This window comes from Macrobrachium nipponense, chromosome 33, assembly GCF_015104395.2.
Source record: "Macrobrachium nipponense isolate FS-2020 chromosome 33, ASM1510439v2, whole genome shotgun sequence".
Classification (NCBI taxonomy): domain Eukaryota; kingdom Metazoa; phylum Arthropoda; class Malacostraca; order Decapoda; family Palaemonidae; genus Macrobrachium; species Macrobrachium nipponense.
In genome coordinates, this window is record NC_087219.1 from 34,437,232 (window position 1) to 34,453,955 (window position 16,724).

General features: G+C 33.4%; 1 protein-coding gene across 3 annotated transcripts in view; it reads left to right on the plus strand.

The window, feature by feature from the left end:
* Nucleotides 1–15,296, plus strand: part of LOC135203083 (FERM domain-containing protein 5-like) — a 41,668-nt gene extending 26,372 nt beyond the window's left edge. For all 3 annotated transcript variants that reach the window (XM_064232695.1, XM_064232697.1, XM_064232698.1), the window contains 5 exons: nucleotides 424–641; nucleotides 1,895–2,032; nucleotides 2,461–2,574; nucleotides 5,120–5,239; nucleotides 7,218–15,296. In XM_064232695.1, the coding sequence (XP_064088765.1) occupies nucleotides 424–641; nucleotides 1,895–2,032; nucleotides 2,461–2,574; nucleotides 5,120–5,239; nucleotides 7,218–7,714 (1,087 nt within the window). In that variant the 3' untranslated portion in view covers nucleotides 7,715–15,296. The remainder of the gene's footprint in view (nucleotides 1–423; nucleotides 642–1,894; nucleotides 2,033–2,460; nucleotides 2,575–5,119; nucleotides 5,240–7,217) is intronic.
* Nucleotides 15,297–16,724: the final 1,428 nt, after the last annotated feature.

Sequence of the window (16,724 nt, forward strand, 5' to 3'; positions counted from 1 at the left end):
TTTTAACTTATGAAAGAGTAGATGAAATAGGCAAAAACAGAGCAGATAAAATAGCCAAAAACAGGCAGAAGAGGTGTAAAGTGAATTCAGTTTGGTTATGCAACATTATTGTGACAACTGTGCCTAACTTCATTGGTGAGCAAATATAGAAAAACATTGGCTACTAGGTGCAAAGCTAGGTAGTAAGATGCTACAAGATACAAGTAAATATGTTTCTGTAACTCTTCCCTTAAGCCTCAGATTTCACATACAGTATGTACTTTGTAAGCAGAAACTTGACTCTTATTAGATTAATATTGTATGACTTCATTTTTTCTATCTTTGCCTTTCATTTGTCATATTTCATCATTGTCAGTTTTGTCCAGCCTAATTATTTGCACTTCTTGTATTGTTAAGTAATATTTAAACCTGGTTTCATTACAGGTTAGAGAATTCAAATAAACAAGGTGTTGTAGTAACTGGAGGATCGTTCTTTTCACGAGGCTCTCGTTTTCGTTATGCCGGACGGTGTGAAAAGGAAGTAGTGGAGGAGAGCTCAGGGATACTGAGAGAACCTCCCACAGTGAATCGTGTGTCCCTCAGGAATATTGGCAGATCAACATCACTTCCAACTACACCAGCAGATTCTGATAATTATGATGGTATGCAATTTATCTCATTTCTGGCAGTAAGATAGAGTATTTCGTGCATGCTGATCATATTTGTAAAGATTCTTTTGCATTCTCACTGGTTTTTAGACAGTGCAGGATAAAATTCGAGTGAATTCTGTGGAAGAAGTCCTCATTAACAGTTTAATCAAAAAGTGAATGAGCAGGAGAGGAAATACAATTGTATGGAAGTTGAATCTTAGTGGAAACTTAATCTAGCAGTCTTGGTAAATGAAGTTTGTACAGTGTCTGGAGTAGCTACTCTGTTTTTTTTGTCTATTACAGTTTTAAAATACTAGATACTTAGAGGGTGTGTCCTGATAAGTAATAGAATCTGTCAAGTAAGGGGGATCTTCTAAATATACTCTGCAACATTTTCAAATAATCTTGCCGCCAGCACTAATTCTTCATCATTACTAGCCTAAACCAAACAGTACTTCACACCTACCATATATTTTCAGAGATTTATTCTGGATGTATCCCAGATTTACCTAGGGAAAAACCATCACAGTAACATAATTGATAAGCAGAGATCTGATAAGCTGGGGTGTTACTTTAATGTGCATCCATTTTAATTGGATTATAGAAAGCCACAAACTTGTTTAGCAAGTTTCTGCAGAACATAATGGCTGTATCAGGTGGAAATTGATAAATTATTTGTACCGAAATAACAGATTAGTATAAAATAGATAATCTACTGATTTATGATGATTATCAAACAGAAATCAAGTTTCTAGAATATACTGTCAAATACTATTGATATTTTACTCAAAAGACTATGATCATGTTACAGGCCCTATGGCATAGTCCATGCTTTAAGAAGTATGTTTATGTGACGCAAGCACTTAATGTAGTGAGATGATTTCTCATTGTAGTGGTATTTTTCATTTATTTCACCAATATTTGACGGTTAGCATTGAGACTTCGTATACTTTCTTACCTCTTCTACCTAAATTTCATATTTTTTGCAACTTACTAATAGACACTCACCAGCATCCCTCATACTGTATCCTTATTTAATCTTCCATTATCTTTGCAATCAATCCTCAATAAGAAATCATGTGCCATGTGTCCACATACACTAATCTGGCTAATTTTTTTAATGATCAAATTTGGAGATGGTTTTCTCTTTTGGTGTGTTGAAAAGTATTTTTATATATAATGGCATTCATTCTCTTTTGTTGATTTTTATCTATAGGCTACACTTTTTACCAGGTTCATTTTCACTTAAACAAACATTTTTACAGCTGTGATGAGCCGTGTTCACAGGCCACTACCTTACATTGATCGAAGCAGTAGTTTAGATGAGGATGTGCTGTGTGGAGCTGATACAGGATCCCAGGATTTAACAGAAGGACTTAATCATGTCAATGGTGGATGCGGAGGTTAGTAAGTAATGAAAATATAGTTTAACTAGAGATCTAAATCAAGCCTCTTACCTCTCACAGGTTGATATCCATAATTTGTAGACTTTGTCACAAGAAATTCTTAATTGGTTAATATATATGATGGTCAGTGTTGCTTTTATGATATACAATAGTCAATATCAGAAAACTATAGCCAAATTTATTGAAATATGAAGGATGTTTAAGTACAGTACATGCTGAATGCATAAAAAGTAATCATTGAGGGAGGATCCCTATTGTCCATGTAGTGAGAAAAAAGTTTGGTAACTTTTTGTATCTTGTGTTGCATGAAACGTAAAGATTATGTATGTTTAGTGAGAAAGGTATAGTACTGTGATGGTATTTGTTGGGTATTGTTTCATACTAGTCTTAAACATTGTTGTAATATACATATTATTTACCTTGAGGTCCTGGTGCTGCTTACTGTCCTGAGTCTACGTTACCACCGCTGTCACTCCTAGAGCCACTGTTAGAAGCACAGGAGAATAAGTCTCGTTCATCTTCCATCCTTGATTCCAGCTGTAAGTTTTATATTGTTTGTTGTTTCAATGAAGTGATTGTGCCTATCATCACGATAGCATCAGGTGAGTCTTTGTTCTGCCTGTCCATGTCTGTCATTACTTTTGTGACCCCTCTGAGATTGAAAATAATTTTCTTGTCCAAGCATCAGTTTCCAGTAGCATTTTTTGAATTTCTTAAAGTGAAAATATTGTTTGATAATTGGTCTGCAATATTTTTTAAAAGATGAATACCCTATAAAACAGAAAAATAGTTCCATATGACAGTTATGTTAATTTTTAGGCCTTACTTGAGACTGCCCTTCCTTATTTATTGCAAATAGTCCGTAAAGGCACACATGGAAAGTGTAACAATGGCTCTGCATTTAGGTTTTGTTACTTGACCTAGAGTTGCATCCAGGCTAGCTCAAAAGAGAAAGAATGCTGAAACAAATTTTAACTGACAAGTGTAGAATAAGCTTGCATTTGTTGCATTTTGATAAGCTGCTTTTAAGATCAGTTTGTTCGAATGTCCTACAGTTTTGAAGTTAATACAATCTTTTTCACAAATTTTATGTTTAGTTTTGGAATCATATACACAATCACTTTTTCCATTGTCTTAGCTCTCATGGAACAATATACATATGCTGTATATACTATACAGTGTATTCATCTGTATAGATGTACGTTGTTTTCCACATTAAATTTGCTGCAGTCTAACATGAGATCACACACCTTTATTTTTTTTAATGGAGATCTGACAACCCTTACCAAAAGGTGGTCTCTTTAAAATCTTCTTTTATAGTTTGAAGCATTTTAAAGATAATTTTCTTTTCATTGGATATGAAAAATGCTTGAATTAGAGATTTTTTAATAGTTATTTGCACAATTAGAATTTGCTACACCATAGCTACTAGCTGTAGACATTATTATGTATATTGTATTATTTGCATCTTTGCTACAACAAAGTATTGTATAACTTTTACTTAACTGAATGTGTTTTTGGCACCAGGGGATATTGAAAAGCTCTTAAAATACTCTTAGTAATGGAAGCAGTTAGAGCAAGATGGGACTAGGTGTCAGAGTAATGCTGATTTTCCACAACTGATGACCTCCATTGTGCAATGCTAAGAAGATGAATAAGTATGTTGTGTAAAATGTTGTATGAGAGATCATTCATTAATTTAAAAAACTGATGCATACTGTACATTATATACTCTACACAGTTTCCAGCTGACATCCAGCCTCCAGCAATCAGGCACATAATCTGCTTGTAAGTCAGACAATGTCTGATGTACAGGTGTGTAATAATGATAATTTTATCAAGATTGGTTCCTCCATACACAATTTTTACATTCGCTATTGACGTATAGGACGGGGTATTTGAACCTGTTTGAGGTGAAAGAGAAATAGATAACTTTTTAAAACAACAATACTTGATTACAAATCTGATATGTACTGTCTTAAATATCCATATCATATTGTGTATCCAGCAGAGTCGCCAGCCATGTCAACCACTAAAAGAAGCTGTTGCATCTTAGGTGGCTTGATACATGCACACAGTTTCATGTCTTTTATTTAACTGAATCATGCTACATGTATTCAGATTTCACTGTGACATATCAGCAATATTATGTAGTGGTTAATATTTGTATCTAATAAATATATACATATTGAGAAATTTACTTTGTTTTTGAAAAATTTTGTTTCACACAAATAGCACCTTAAGTAGGAGACATGTTGAATGCTAATTGATAATAAAAAATAAGTGGGGATATTTTATGGTAATGAATAAAAATTATCGTGATTTAAAAAAAGTATTTGGTTGTTGTTCATGAGTACTATACATGCAATGGTGTGCCATGCAGAGTACGTATGTTATAAGTAATACTCCCATGTGGGGTGTACCAATGTACTTGTTTAAGTTGACACTCATTGCATCAACTCTCAGGCCTCATATGACTTTTGCTGGTTGCATGTCACTCTGTTATATACAACTTAGTCCAGTCATGAGGAGATCTTTGATGCTCAATGCTTACAAACTTTCCATCTTAAACTGTGCCCTCCATTACCAACTGTGATATTATTATCCACCTCAACATGTGCTATATATATATCCTGTCCATGCAGCCTTTGGGATCATGATCAGTTTAATACGATAAAAGGTTGTGAGTTTGTCATATAAAAGGAGATGAGGAAAATGGTTTTAATTGCTGGTGATGTGAGAACGATAAAAAATGGGAATAAGACTATATTCATTAAGTATGTAAGTGTGCCCTTTTTTGATACGTTATTATATAAAGACTGAACTAATGACACCTAGATCCTTTTCTTATAGTAAACTAAATCTTATGTATTTTTCAAGTTTCATGATCGTATAATTTCGATAGACATCTCTTTTAAAAGAAATAAAATATTTAAGTTCCCTGGTGCTAAACTATATGAGGCGGCTTATAAGAATGCGAGTGATGATGCACATAACTAGGAAAGTAGGTCTTATATAGCCCTGCAGTAGGCTCAGAACTGCCAGTCTGCTTAGGGTAACATGATGCATGTATGCTTGTTTTAGTTGTCGACGCTGAGAGTAGTCTTGAACCAGGCTTGGAGGCTAAAGGGAAACAGGAAGAAGAAGAACGAAAGGATTTAGAGAAAGAAGTTAAAGAGACCAATTTGGAACCAAAAGTAAATGGTAAGAATTACTGCTTTAGTTCCATAACCATAGTTTGTTAATAAATACAGTAGCTGCTTTTTGTATAACTTCATAATAGAGAATTGTAGTTTCTTGTAAATACATGAAACAGACATTTGATGTTTTCCTAGCAAGTAATTTAGATATTGGAGTATATTTTGTTTGAGAGTAGGTAAAGATGTGATCGTTGTATAACCCTCTCAGAAATAATTTAGAATATTTTGTCCTTAAAAATTTATCATGATATTTTATTTCCATATGGAAATTTTTAGAGAAATTCAGTCTTAAGAAACTGTTATGAATATAAAGGTAATCTTAGTACTAAACTTTTCTTCCATAATATCTTTGCCTGTGCATAATTTTCATAATTTTCTGTTAAAAGCTTTAATAAACAAGCTCGCTGACTATTTTAAAAATAATAATTTTGTGGATTTGCACGAGTTTCACTTCTATGGAAGTGTTATGTATCCAAAAATGAATTAAAAGCACTGTATCATTGATATGACTATATATATATATATCTTCCCTACAGTACAATGCACCATCCTTTTTCCCTAATATTAGAATGAACGCCGATGGTTTTTGTAGTATAAAAGATTACTTCTTTAAATAGTGTTTGAGTTTTTTGTTCCTTTTTTTCTGTATAACAAACTAAACAAATGTGGTAGATGTAACTAGAAACTTAGAAAGTGTGAGAGCCCATATGAGTTGTATTTAATCATCAAATTAAAGAGGTAGAACATAAGTATTATGAGCTGTGATGATTCAAATGTATTTAAAATTATACACAGAAATAAGTATGTTACACTTGTCACAGGATGTGTTAGGGTAGTGTCACCTGGAAAGTTTTTGGCTTATGTAGTGATGCCTTGCCACAAATGAAAGAACCAAAATGTACCCATGTTTTCACAGGATGAATTTGACATCCATCTCCATTCTTCCAGTTTAAACAAAGGTTCTAATAGATAAAAAGGTGACCAACTCAAATGGGCTTAGTATTTATGCAAACTGAAGGCAAGATTTTCACAGAAAGATGTCAGAAATTTTGCACATGGGCAGCACCCTTAAAACATTCAATATATCATTCCACTATCTACTGAGTGTGAAATATTTTGGCATTTGGGATGTTTTAATTCAGTTGCCCTGAACATGTGTTGCAGTGCATAGCAAGGAAAAAAATTAGGTCCTTTGTAAATAGCAATTGTAATTGAGATAACAAAGTAAGACTCCAGTCTTCAGGACTTTATTTTATATTTACAATATAATTTAGAAATGAAAAAAAATTGCTAAGATTGATTGAGAGTCAAGAATGATCAGGGATATGGATGTTTGGTAGGGAGCATTGAATATTATTGTGCAAGTGATAAATTATTTTTCAATCTTGTAGCAAGAGTTGTCCATACTTAGTAATTCAACTTTGCTATATAAATGAGGTTGATTTATGAAAGAAACATACTACTAGAAAGTGCCAGATGATAATGATTACTCTTATTAAAGAGATTAGGTGTCAGTACAAAGTACTGTATAGCAAGTTAGAAACTGGGTAAATTCATACATAATTTGTTGTCCATTCACACAGAAATGATACTTATTATTAAAAAAACAAGACAAAATTAGTGTTTTAAGGAGGTAAAATTGCTTTATATATATAGCATTTTTAAATTGTCCTTTCAGTTTGTAAAAGAGAAAGTTTTACTGAAGTGCTCTGAAAAGGTGCATGTACTAATGAATGGTGTATATTTCACATAGGTTTTAAGATTGTATAAAAAGCAATACTGTTGGGAAGAAGACTGACACACTCAGAGCTTCTTTTTCCAGGTTCACATAAAGAGAATCAAAGAAGAAATCATATTAATATTTGAAAAATTTGTAGTATTTTCATGAACAAACAATTCTTGAATACCTGTAGAATTAGTGTCCTAGGAATTGGCAATGGTATGCTTTACATGTCCTGCTAACTTTAATATGTATTTTTCAGGGGAAGAAGCTTTGCTTCAGCAGCAACTCTTCCATGATTACAGTGACAGAGGTGGTCACATGAGTGAATTTGGTGATACATCATCAACAGAAACCTTGGGTCATCCCCACAATATCATGGGTGACCCAAGATTATTATTATCAGACAGAGATGATAAACATTCCATTAGTTCAACGGCAACCCTTATTGCTCCTACTGTCAGGGAAGCAATAAGAATTCCACCACTCTCTCTACCTCAAGATTTAACCCGGGGAGGAGCTCAGAGATTGCTTAGAGGGCGGTTAACGAAACATAACGTTAAGACATTTCTTAGGGTTTTTCTGGTGGCTTTTATCTTTGTAGTTTTTGTCCTAACTTGCTCAGTGATTTTAGTCTTTGAAAGTGAAGGAGGATTACTTCAGGGATTTGCATCGACAAGAGAAATGATGCTTCTGAGAATTCAGTATTATCAACCCATTAAGGAACTTTTTAGAAGATGGTTGGGTATTAAATCTTGAATTATTTTCATAATATGACTCATTCTTCCAGGTTAACCAGTTGGTGATTTATGCCATGATCAAATCACGGTCATGTCTGTACATAACTTTTATGAGATTTGATGATTTATATTTTGTGCTATTAATTCGTAAATAATTTGCTGGTGGAAGTACTGTTTTTCTAAACAGATTTGTTGAATATGGTTTTGTTGTGTGTCCACAATGTTGTAAATATATTCCTGCAACTTTTTATTGCTAACTATCAACGATTGGAAATATTTCTTTGAAACCGTTTTCAACTGTTCATGTACTGTTGTGAAAATTATATCATTCATAAGAGTAATGAATGCTGTCAAGTTACATTCATGAGAACAAAACTTGCATTAGCTAAAAAGTGATATAGGAGAGACTTGTATGCTTAAGCTTATGTGTAAGCATAGATTGCAATTACGTATAAGTGCATGCTTTTGTTTTCTTTGCTCAAATCTGAAGAAACTGATGTTGTAGTAGGGTAGACTTTAGGAATGGTGACACCAGTGCTGTAAAGATTTCATTGTGACAATGCAGCAGATATAATTGGAAACAGCATCATGGCAAATTTTTTGTTTACTTCCAAGATGGCAATTATACATTCATTCTGAGCATTCTGTGCTGAAATTCCCTTTAGGTACTTTTCATCTTCATGGGTGCTGGGAGTTTTACTGAATTGAATCCTATTTCTTACGGTCTTCATCAGCCTGTGTAGTACAATATCAAATCTTATTTTTAGTACTTCATGAATGTTAACAGCTTTTTTGTATACTCATAACAAGTACAATTTTATTGTTCTCATACACACATCTTAAAATGCTGTACTGTTTTCTTTAGGCAATTTTAAGTGAGAAATATCTGAACTAAATGACAACATATCAACTTCTCTTTCCCCAAAAAGCTAAAACTTTTTTCACATTCCATTGACTCAGGCATTGTACATTTTTTCTAGGCCTTAGCCCCATGTGAAAATAGATTGCAGTTTTGTGTGGTACATATTCCTCAAGCAATAACATTACTTCTATGATATTCGTTATAGCTATGGATAAGTATTATTATCTAAAATTTTGCAAATTAATCTCCATCTGCTTCAACATCCGGTCTTGTTGTTTGCATCTGATGGTGGTACTGATTAGAAACTGGATTCTCAAAATCTTCCAGTGTTAATTCTAGGTCAGAATGTTTTGTTAAACTTGATGAGATCCCTGTAATCGTTCCATAGTATGCTGCTGATTCCTGGTGGTGTTCATGACACCTCAGGATGGATTAAGTAGGACATGTAACTTTATGAATTAGGTTGGGCTTGACACCCTAGGTTAAGATTGATAAGCTAGCATGTAACAGCTCCCTAAGAGTAAGAGAAGTACCATTAAAAAGTGGACATGGTAAGGAAAGCACTTGCCAAGTTTTACCAAATATTCTGATGCATTATGAATTTGGAGAGTTGCTGGATAAACCTTTACTTTCATATTAATAGAACAGGGTTACTTTAGAATCTTAATTCTTTACATCAGTAGTCTCTTTTACAGTAGTGCTTTGATGCTAGTTATGTAATAAGACTTTAGTACCTTTTTTCTTTTAATTTATATGAGTAGGCCATTTTAGTTAGAACTACCAATGCTATGCAATTAGATGTGAGAATGTATTTTTACTGAGAACAATAATTTAGATCAAAGATTTCCCATAGGTTTTGAGAATCTAGTCTAGTATTAGAATAATACAGATCCCATCTTATGTATAGTGACCAAAATGTCCATGGAATTTAAAACACTAAATATGTATCACCATAAATTTTTGGCAGTTTAGGTAAAAGTCCCGAAACATTTGCCTTATTCTTTTCGTTGGGTAATTATTAGGATATACATACAGTAATTCATGAAAGACTGGCTCCTCTCCTTGTAAATGTGGGTCAGTTAATGTTTATCATTCCCAATAATAAAGAGTTGAAACTTTACAAAGACTGCCAGGAGGGAAGAACATGAAATGTGCAGAATTTAGCCCTTTCTCACTAATATGCAAAGGTAGCTATGGGAAGATTGAAATCGTCCTTATTCATAGCTCATAATTTCATAGAAAAGGTGAGGATGGATTTGTGATGGTTATGAGTGTTCTTTATTAGTTATTCTTGTCATATGGTAAAATTAAGTTAATTTAATCATGTGAACCAACCTATGAGAATACATAGAGGAATAATTCTTTTAATGTTTGTTGCCTGTGCCTTGCCTTGTTAGTGGGTTTAGCTGAGTTTGGATTGAAGTTGCATTGAAAAATCTAGTCAACTAGTGCTGTGCTTCCAGGGATGAAGTTCTCACCTGTTCCCAGCAGTTGGTCCTGAGGGGTCAGAGAAGACTGTGGTGTTGGTGAAGAGAGGTTAAGGAGGTGCACAGAGAGACGTGTTAGATGCCATAGGCTGCATGCACACCATAAGCAGTAATGCTTGATGGAGCTATAGTCGAGATCATTTTACGCAACTCTGTATTTCTTGAAATGATCTGCACATTTCACATGAAGAGAACTGCCCAAAACTGTAGCGTCCTTCCTATTTTATATGCATACCTATGCAATTTCATAAATTCGAGTAAACTTAAGTTTGCTTGAAGTGATCCCTAAAGTATTCCTTTTCGAGAATCTAATCTTAGGCTTTCATTCAAATCACAACTAGGAATATTTTCATCTGGAAGAAAACAACCTCTAAAAGTAAAACTAACAGTGCCCAATGATTATTGATACAAACCTGAGATGAACTTATTGTGATCAGCTATTAATATTGCCTTCTGTAAGTGGAACCCATAATCTAGAACAAGCTTTTCTTCTACATCAATAAAACCTCCTTTCTAAAAATCTCACAGACAGTATTACTATTGATCCGTCCATGTATATATGTACTAAGAAGCCTTGTGAAAATGCACAATTTCTAATCCAAGAGCACTCTTATAAAAGGCATGAAAATTTCCTGAACATCTAACAGAGTTCATCAACACCTTCTCCAGCTGTAATGTAACTGATGTTTATAGCTAGCAGGATAGAGAACATTAACATAAAGAAGTGCTTCTGATTGTTTGGATCCTGGCAGTTACTTGCTATCATTGAAATAATGAAGGTCAAATCTTTGAGACTGTTACAGTATTGATCGTCTGTTCCTTACATTCAGCGTTGAGACAACATTTCACTTAGCTGATCATAGTTATCATTAATTAATTTTCTTGTTTTCCATAATCTTAGTACTTTATACAGAGCACTGAAAATAAGCATGTTCAAAAGGTTCTGTTTGAAGACTTGTGCTTTATTGCAGGGCAGACAGAATTGATTTGCTGTTATAGTGTTAGAATTTTGACCATATGATCAGATAGACAATTAGTAATTCTTAACTAAATAATGTGGAATGGCATTTCAGTATAGTACTGTATAATAAAGTTTTAGACTGGCCAGCAAACTTGCCAAAAATCACCCAAGGTTAAATTTTTTTCTAAGCTTGAGATATAATTCACGGCTGAGCCCAGAAATAGATTTTTCCTACGTCAAAATCCCTTTTATATACCTATCTGATAGAAATAGGATGCTTTTAATTCCATCATAATGATTCTTATTTGATAAAAATATGCAGTGCTTTTTATTTCATGGACGCTGGTACATCCACTGTCTTTTGAACTGAAAAAGGATGTTCTCATACCACAATTCATTTCACTGGCACTAGGACACATCCAGAACGTGAAAGGCAGATTCTACTGTTGTAAGAAAAAAGATAAGAGGCCAGCTCTGAGGGTACTAGAATTTCAATAATTGGTCTGGATAAATTTTTTTTAAACAGAGAAACAAATGGAGGTTGGAGGTAGTTAGTGAGAGAAACAGATGGAGATTTTAGACAATAGTACATATAAGTTACTATGGTGTTAGTATCGAAAGCTATCTGTACTTTGCTTGAGTGGGTAATATTATGTTAATGGTTGTAATAGCTGTAAAATCACAGTATTGTGTACAGGGGGCCGAGGCTTATTCTGTATTAGGCATTGTAGGCCTTAGGTGTACAATATATTCTCTATTAATTGAGAATGGACCAGAGTAGATCACAGTGGCCATGCCGTTGAACTTTCTTTTTTGGCCGATGAGTTTATTCAGAATAGGTCTGCAACTTGAGCAAATTTAAGGGGAATAGAATCTGTAAATGGTAATGTTTGACATAAAGGACTACTATAATTGTAATAATGTCACATCATAAAGCCATTGATATTATGAACCAAGATTTTATATTGTAAGGAAGGGTACTTTATACAAAGCTTGCACACTTCATAGGAAATTTCAGTGTTTCTTGAGAAAAAAGTATGTTGCAAATATCCAGTTCATCAAAGCACTTAAAATTTATCTAAGTTGAATGTTATAATTGCAGTACTCTGTGCCCTTAGATCTGTTCAAGATGCAGATTTCATACGCTGCTGTTATTATTTTCTGAATGATTTATCTCGCTACATATTGTGAAACTGTATATTTTTATGACCGGTGTACATTTGCAATACTGCCAAAGATGTTATACAATTGTGATAACTTGATAGCTTTGTATGCTTCACTTTCTCCTTTCTCTGAAAATCTTGTATGCATTTGCTTAGGGTTTTAGTGTTTGGTTAACATTAGAGGTAAATGTATGGGATTTTGCAACATATCCTCGAGCTCTCCTTAAATAATGTTCCATAACAGGTAAGTGCAGGTATTTTTATATATACATGCATCTCGCTAGATTTGAAAATAATTTTGCCATTCTAGTGAGGTAAAGTGCAATACTTTAACAATGTATTGATGACATGGTTATGATAAAGAACTAAAGATTTTAAATATATTTTGAAAAGGAATCTCAAAAATTACAGAAAAAACAAGCATATCAACAGGTGCAGTATCATTGTTTTGCTTATTCTTTAAAGTAAGAGCAGTGTGAGGCTTTGCTGAGGAGACCTTATTAACTTAAAAGATTAGGCTACAAATTCAGTATTAAGTTTCATTTGGGCCAATCCTGCATCTCTTTCTCTATCTGACTTCATGGTCAACCTACACATGATATAAAGGAGTTTGTATTAACTGTAGAGCTTTTTAATGTACCTCACAGTGAATTAATCTTGCTGTAATTTACATATATAAAATTTTTATTCTTCTAAGTAAATATGTAATGGTAAAGATAACCACTTCAGATGTTGAAGGTTGGAGGCTATGTACCATAAATTTGTAACTACAATAATCTGTAAGCAGGGTTGGTCTGCATTTAAAAAATAATAACAGGGAATCCTTCATGAATTTATTTGATAAGTGTAATGTTATTACTTAAGAGAGTTAACAACCAAAGACCTTCAGAAAGAGATACTGCATAAACTTAAAGAAGTTAGTTTTTGTTCAATAGCACTTGCAGCTTTGTGTGTGCTATGCAATTCAAAATACCTTATGGGTCGGTTTTATGAATGATTACCAACTGACTCATAAGCTGAAATGTGTTCCTAATTTGTGTTCATGCACAATATGATCTAAGGTATTACATTCATATGTGACTCGATCTTGATCATGTCTCAAGTCCTTGAATGCCGAAAGACTTTGGACTAAGTACGTATTCGATGTGGATCATATTCATGATTTCAGCCATTGAATAAAGATGCCTAAAAGTTGGGTTGTAACATGCTACTTTAGCTTTCTAAATACTGAGGTTTTGTAATGTTGGTGTTGGCTTGTCTTTATATTCTTTATGACAAAGACTGGTTTTGCTCTGATGCTCGTAGGTGGCTTCAAATATTGATTCCCTTTAAAATAATCTAGAGACCAAATGTATATTTCTTTACAAGAAATAGGTACTACTCATTCTCTTTGTACCTTTTCATTTTATTGTGATTAGTGCTATGGATCATAGTACATGGTAATACATATGATGTGCAGTATTAACATCTGACATAATTTAGCTTTCTCAAGATGAACTGGTAGTTTAGAGTAAGAGGCTTATACAATATGCAATACTTTTGTATCATTTAGTATTGGGGAAATTGTACCTGCACAGTCAGAGTGAAAATTCTGTAAATGCATATTGCAATATCTAATCTAATTTTATGTAATTACTTTTACTTGTCAGTTTCATAGGTTGCATGTAAATAGGTGTAAATGAAAAAGGTTATCAACCTGCTTTTATGGTTAACATATCTTTCTTTGGTCTTTGTTTAGTTTTCTGTAGTAAATTTTAACAAGAATGCCTGTTTTTGCAATAGGCATTATGAGAGTTTCTTCTGTGACTGTGCATAATGTAGCACACTTGAGAAAGTTCATGTACTGTACTCTGTTTATAGAGAAAAAGACGAAAGTTAAAGAACAATGATTTGACTGATATAAGAAGCTGAAATTTATGCATATCCCTGTTTTAAGAAATTTGTGTAAAACACTAACCTTCCTTTTTAGCTTTGAACAGTTCAGCTAATTCAGATTGTTGATTATACATAAATGCATGCATTAAAGCAACCAACAACGGATTCAGTGTTATTCTAGCATTTTTAATTGGTTTTTGGTTGCTCTGATAATATGCAGGTACAGTATATATTATATACACAAATTCATTATGTATGTATACTCACAACATTCTTTATATATGTACATGCTAATCACTGTAGTAACTACATACACAGTGCATATTTACATTATATGTCATATCTTAAGGTGCAAATTCATTTATGTCAACTCAGTTTAACATAAGATAATGAATTTAATGAACGATTTATTTCTTGTGTTGCTTGTTTGCAAAATTTACGAAGAAACATTTGAAATTGGTTAGGTGTACAGCATTTTCCCATTTTCATTCCTTTTTCTAAAATTATGCTTTGACTTTCAGCTCTCTCAGCTTTCAGTCCTAAAAATTAGGTACATTACTATACTTCCCAGGTTCTAAATTTTATCCATTACAGTAGTTGGTGGCATTTTGAAACCTCATTTTGTCATGAGAAGCATTTGCTTTTTATATGCAATGGTATGTCATACACACTACGTATACATATATGTTTATGTCTGTACGTTTAGATATGTAAATACTTTACATACATACAGTACATGAATATACATACATACATACACAAACTTGTATACAGTACATACTTGTAACATACATAATCATAAATTTTTATATGAGTGTGTTCATTATTAATCTATACAAGTATTGTATTTCATCTGGAGTTTTCTTTACGATTCTTACAAATTATGTGTCGCAGTAACATATACTTCGGTAGTAAGTGATATCATATAAGGAAATGTTTTCTTATAATTTATCCATACATTTCAGTGTTATTTTAGCTGTTTATGCACAAAATAAGTGTAGGTGATGTTTTATTCAAGAGATGGACAATACTAAGTGCTATTTGTATGCAATTCTTACAGACACTGAATCCTTGCTGTGAAAATTCATGACCAAATGCATTGGACTCTGCCAAATATTGTAAACTTATAAAGTGTAATTATACATCATATTTAGGTAATATTAGATTTCATATGACTTGTACATTATTCATTCTGAATAAAAAATTTTTTAACATGATCTAATGCCAATACATAAAAGAAAGTAAATTTCTTTGAACAACTGACTATTATTTCTGTCTTTCGGGTAGATTACTTTTAGCCTTTACATGGTACTTTGGGTCCAGAAGAATTTGCCCAATACAAACCTAGCAGTATAATCATATATTGCCTTACTTTTTTGCAACAAAATCTCAGGATTGGGCATAGGTTTTTGTCTTTTCACTATCATTTATATCATTCATTCCATTGTGTGTGATCATTACTTTCGTTATGGGAATTTTAGCTCATTTTAATTTTTTACTTAAATTTCAGTGTTTTTGGTGCTGATGTATGCCACGGTATACTCTGAGCAGACATGGGAATTTGTTTTGCTTTACAGTAATTTTGAGGTAATTCAGGTTTATTTCTGAGGAAATTTCTTTCCAACTAGATTCTTTTTCCCATTACACATTTTATTTTGGTTAGCGATTTTTTATTGTAATGTGATGTAATTCACAACTAGCTTAGTTATTGCAATGCTACTTTTACATTCTCAGCTTGAAGGTAACCGGTTACCATTGGTTCCCTGTTTACAATGTTTTCATTATTTTCATTATAGTTTGGTAGTTCCCACTAGTATAGTAATTTCAGGACTGAGATTTTGAGTTTTTCTATTATGAAGTTTTGGATTTGTTGATTATGGTAAGATTAAGTTAAGTATATCTAGTTTTACCAGACCACTGAGCTGGCTAGGAACCAATTGGTCACCTAGCAACAGAACCTACAGCTTATCGTGGGATGCGAACCACATCATATCGAGAAATGAATTTCTATCACTAGAAATAAATTCCTCTGATTCTGCGTTGGCCGAGCAGAGAATTGAACTTTGGACCACCAGATTGGTAGCCGACCACGAAAACCATTTGTCCAACGAGTTAGCGTGAGATTTTCTTGTTAATTTAGCTTACTTCTAACAGGTTGCATGAATGAGCTTGTAGCTCATTCATATCTTCACTAAATATCATCCCCACCTCTTGTGACTGTCCTGCAGTGGGTCATCAGTACACATCTTAGCTGACTTGAAACATTTGAGTGGATTTGTTCGTTTATGTAGAAGAGAGCCTATAAGAGATGCATACACTACTCTGTCTGTGATGGACGACTTTGCACCTGATCATGTCTTTACCTCTCCAGTACCTTTTGTGAAGTCAGGTCTCACAGATGATACAGTACCTCATGCTCCCTCAGTAATTAAGTTCAGATGTATGATCAAAAAAAGAAGCCAAGAGCTTACCTGAAAGCTGTGGGTTATCCTTATGTAAGGCAGTTGTTTTGAATTGGTAGTCTGGTTAAACTGCTTATGTGGTCAGTTTGGCTAGTTAAGACCTAGAAGCCATCTCACCCAGAAACCATGCCCCTCACCTTTAGCAAAGATAATTTGGTTCATTAGGTGTTGTATTTAATGCTACTGTGCTGCATTTATTTGCACTGTGTGTGCTCAAAA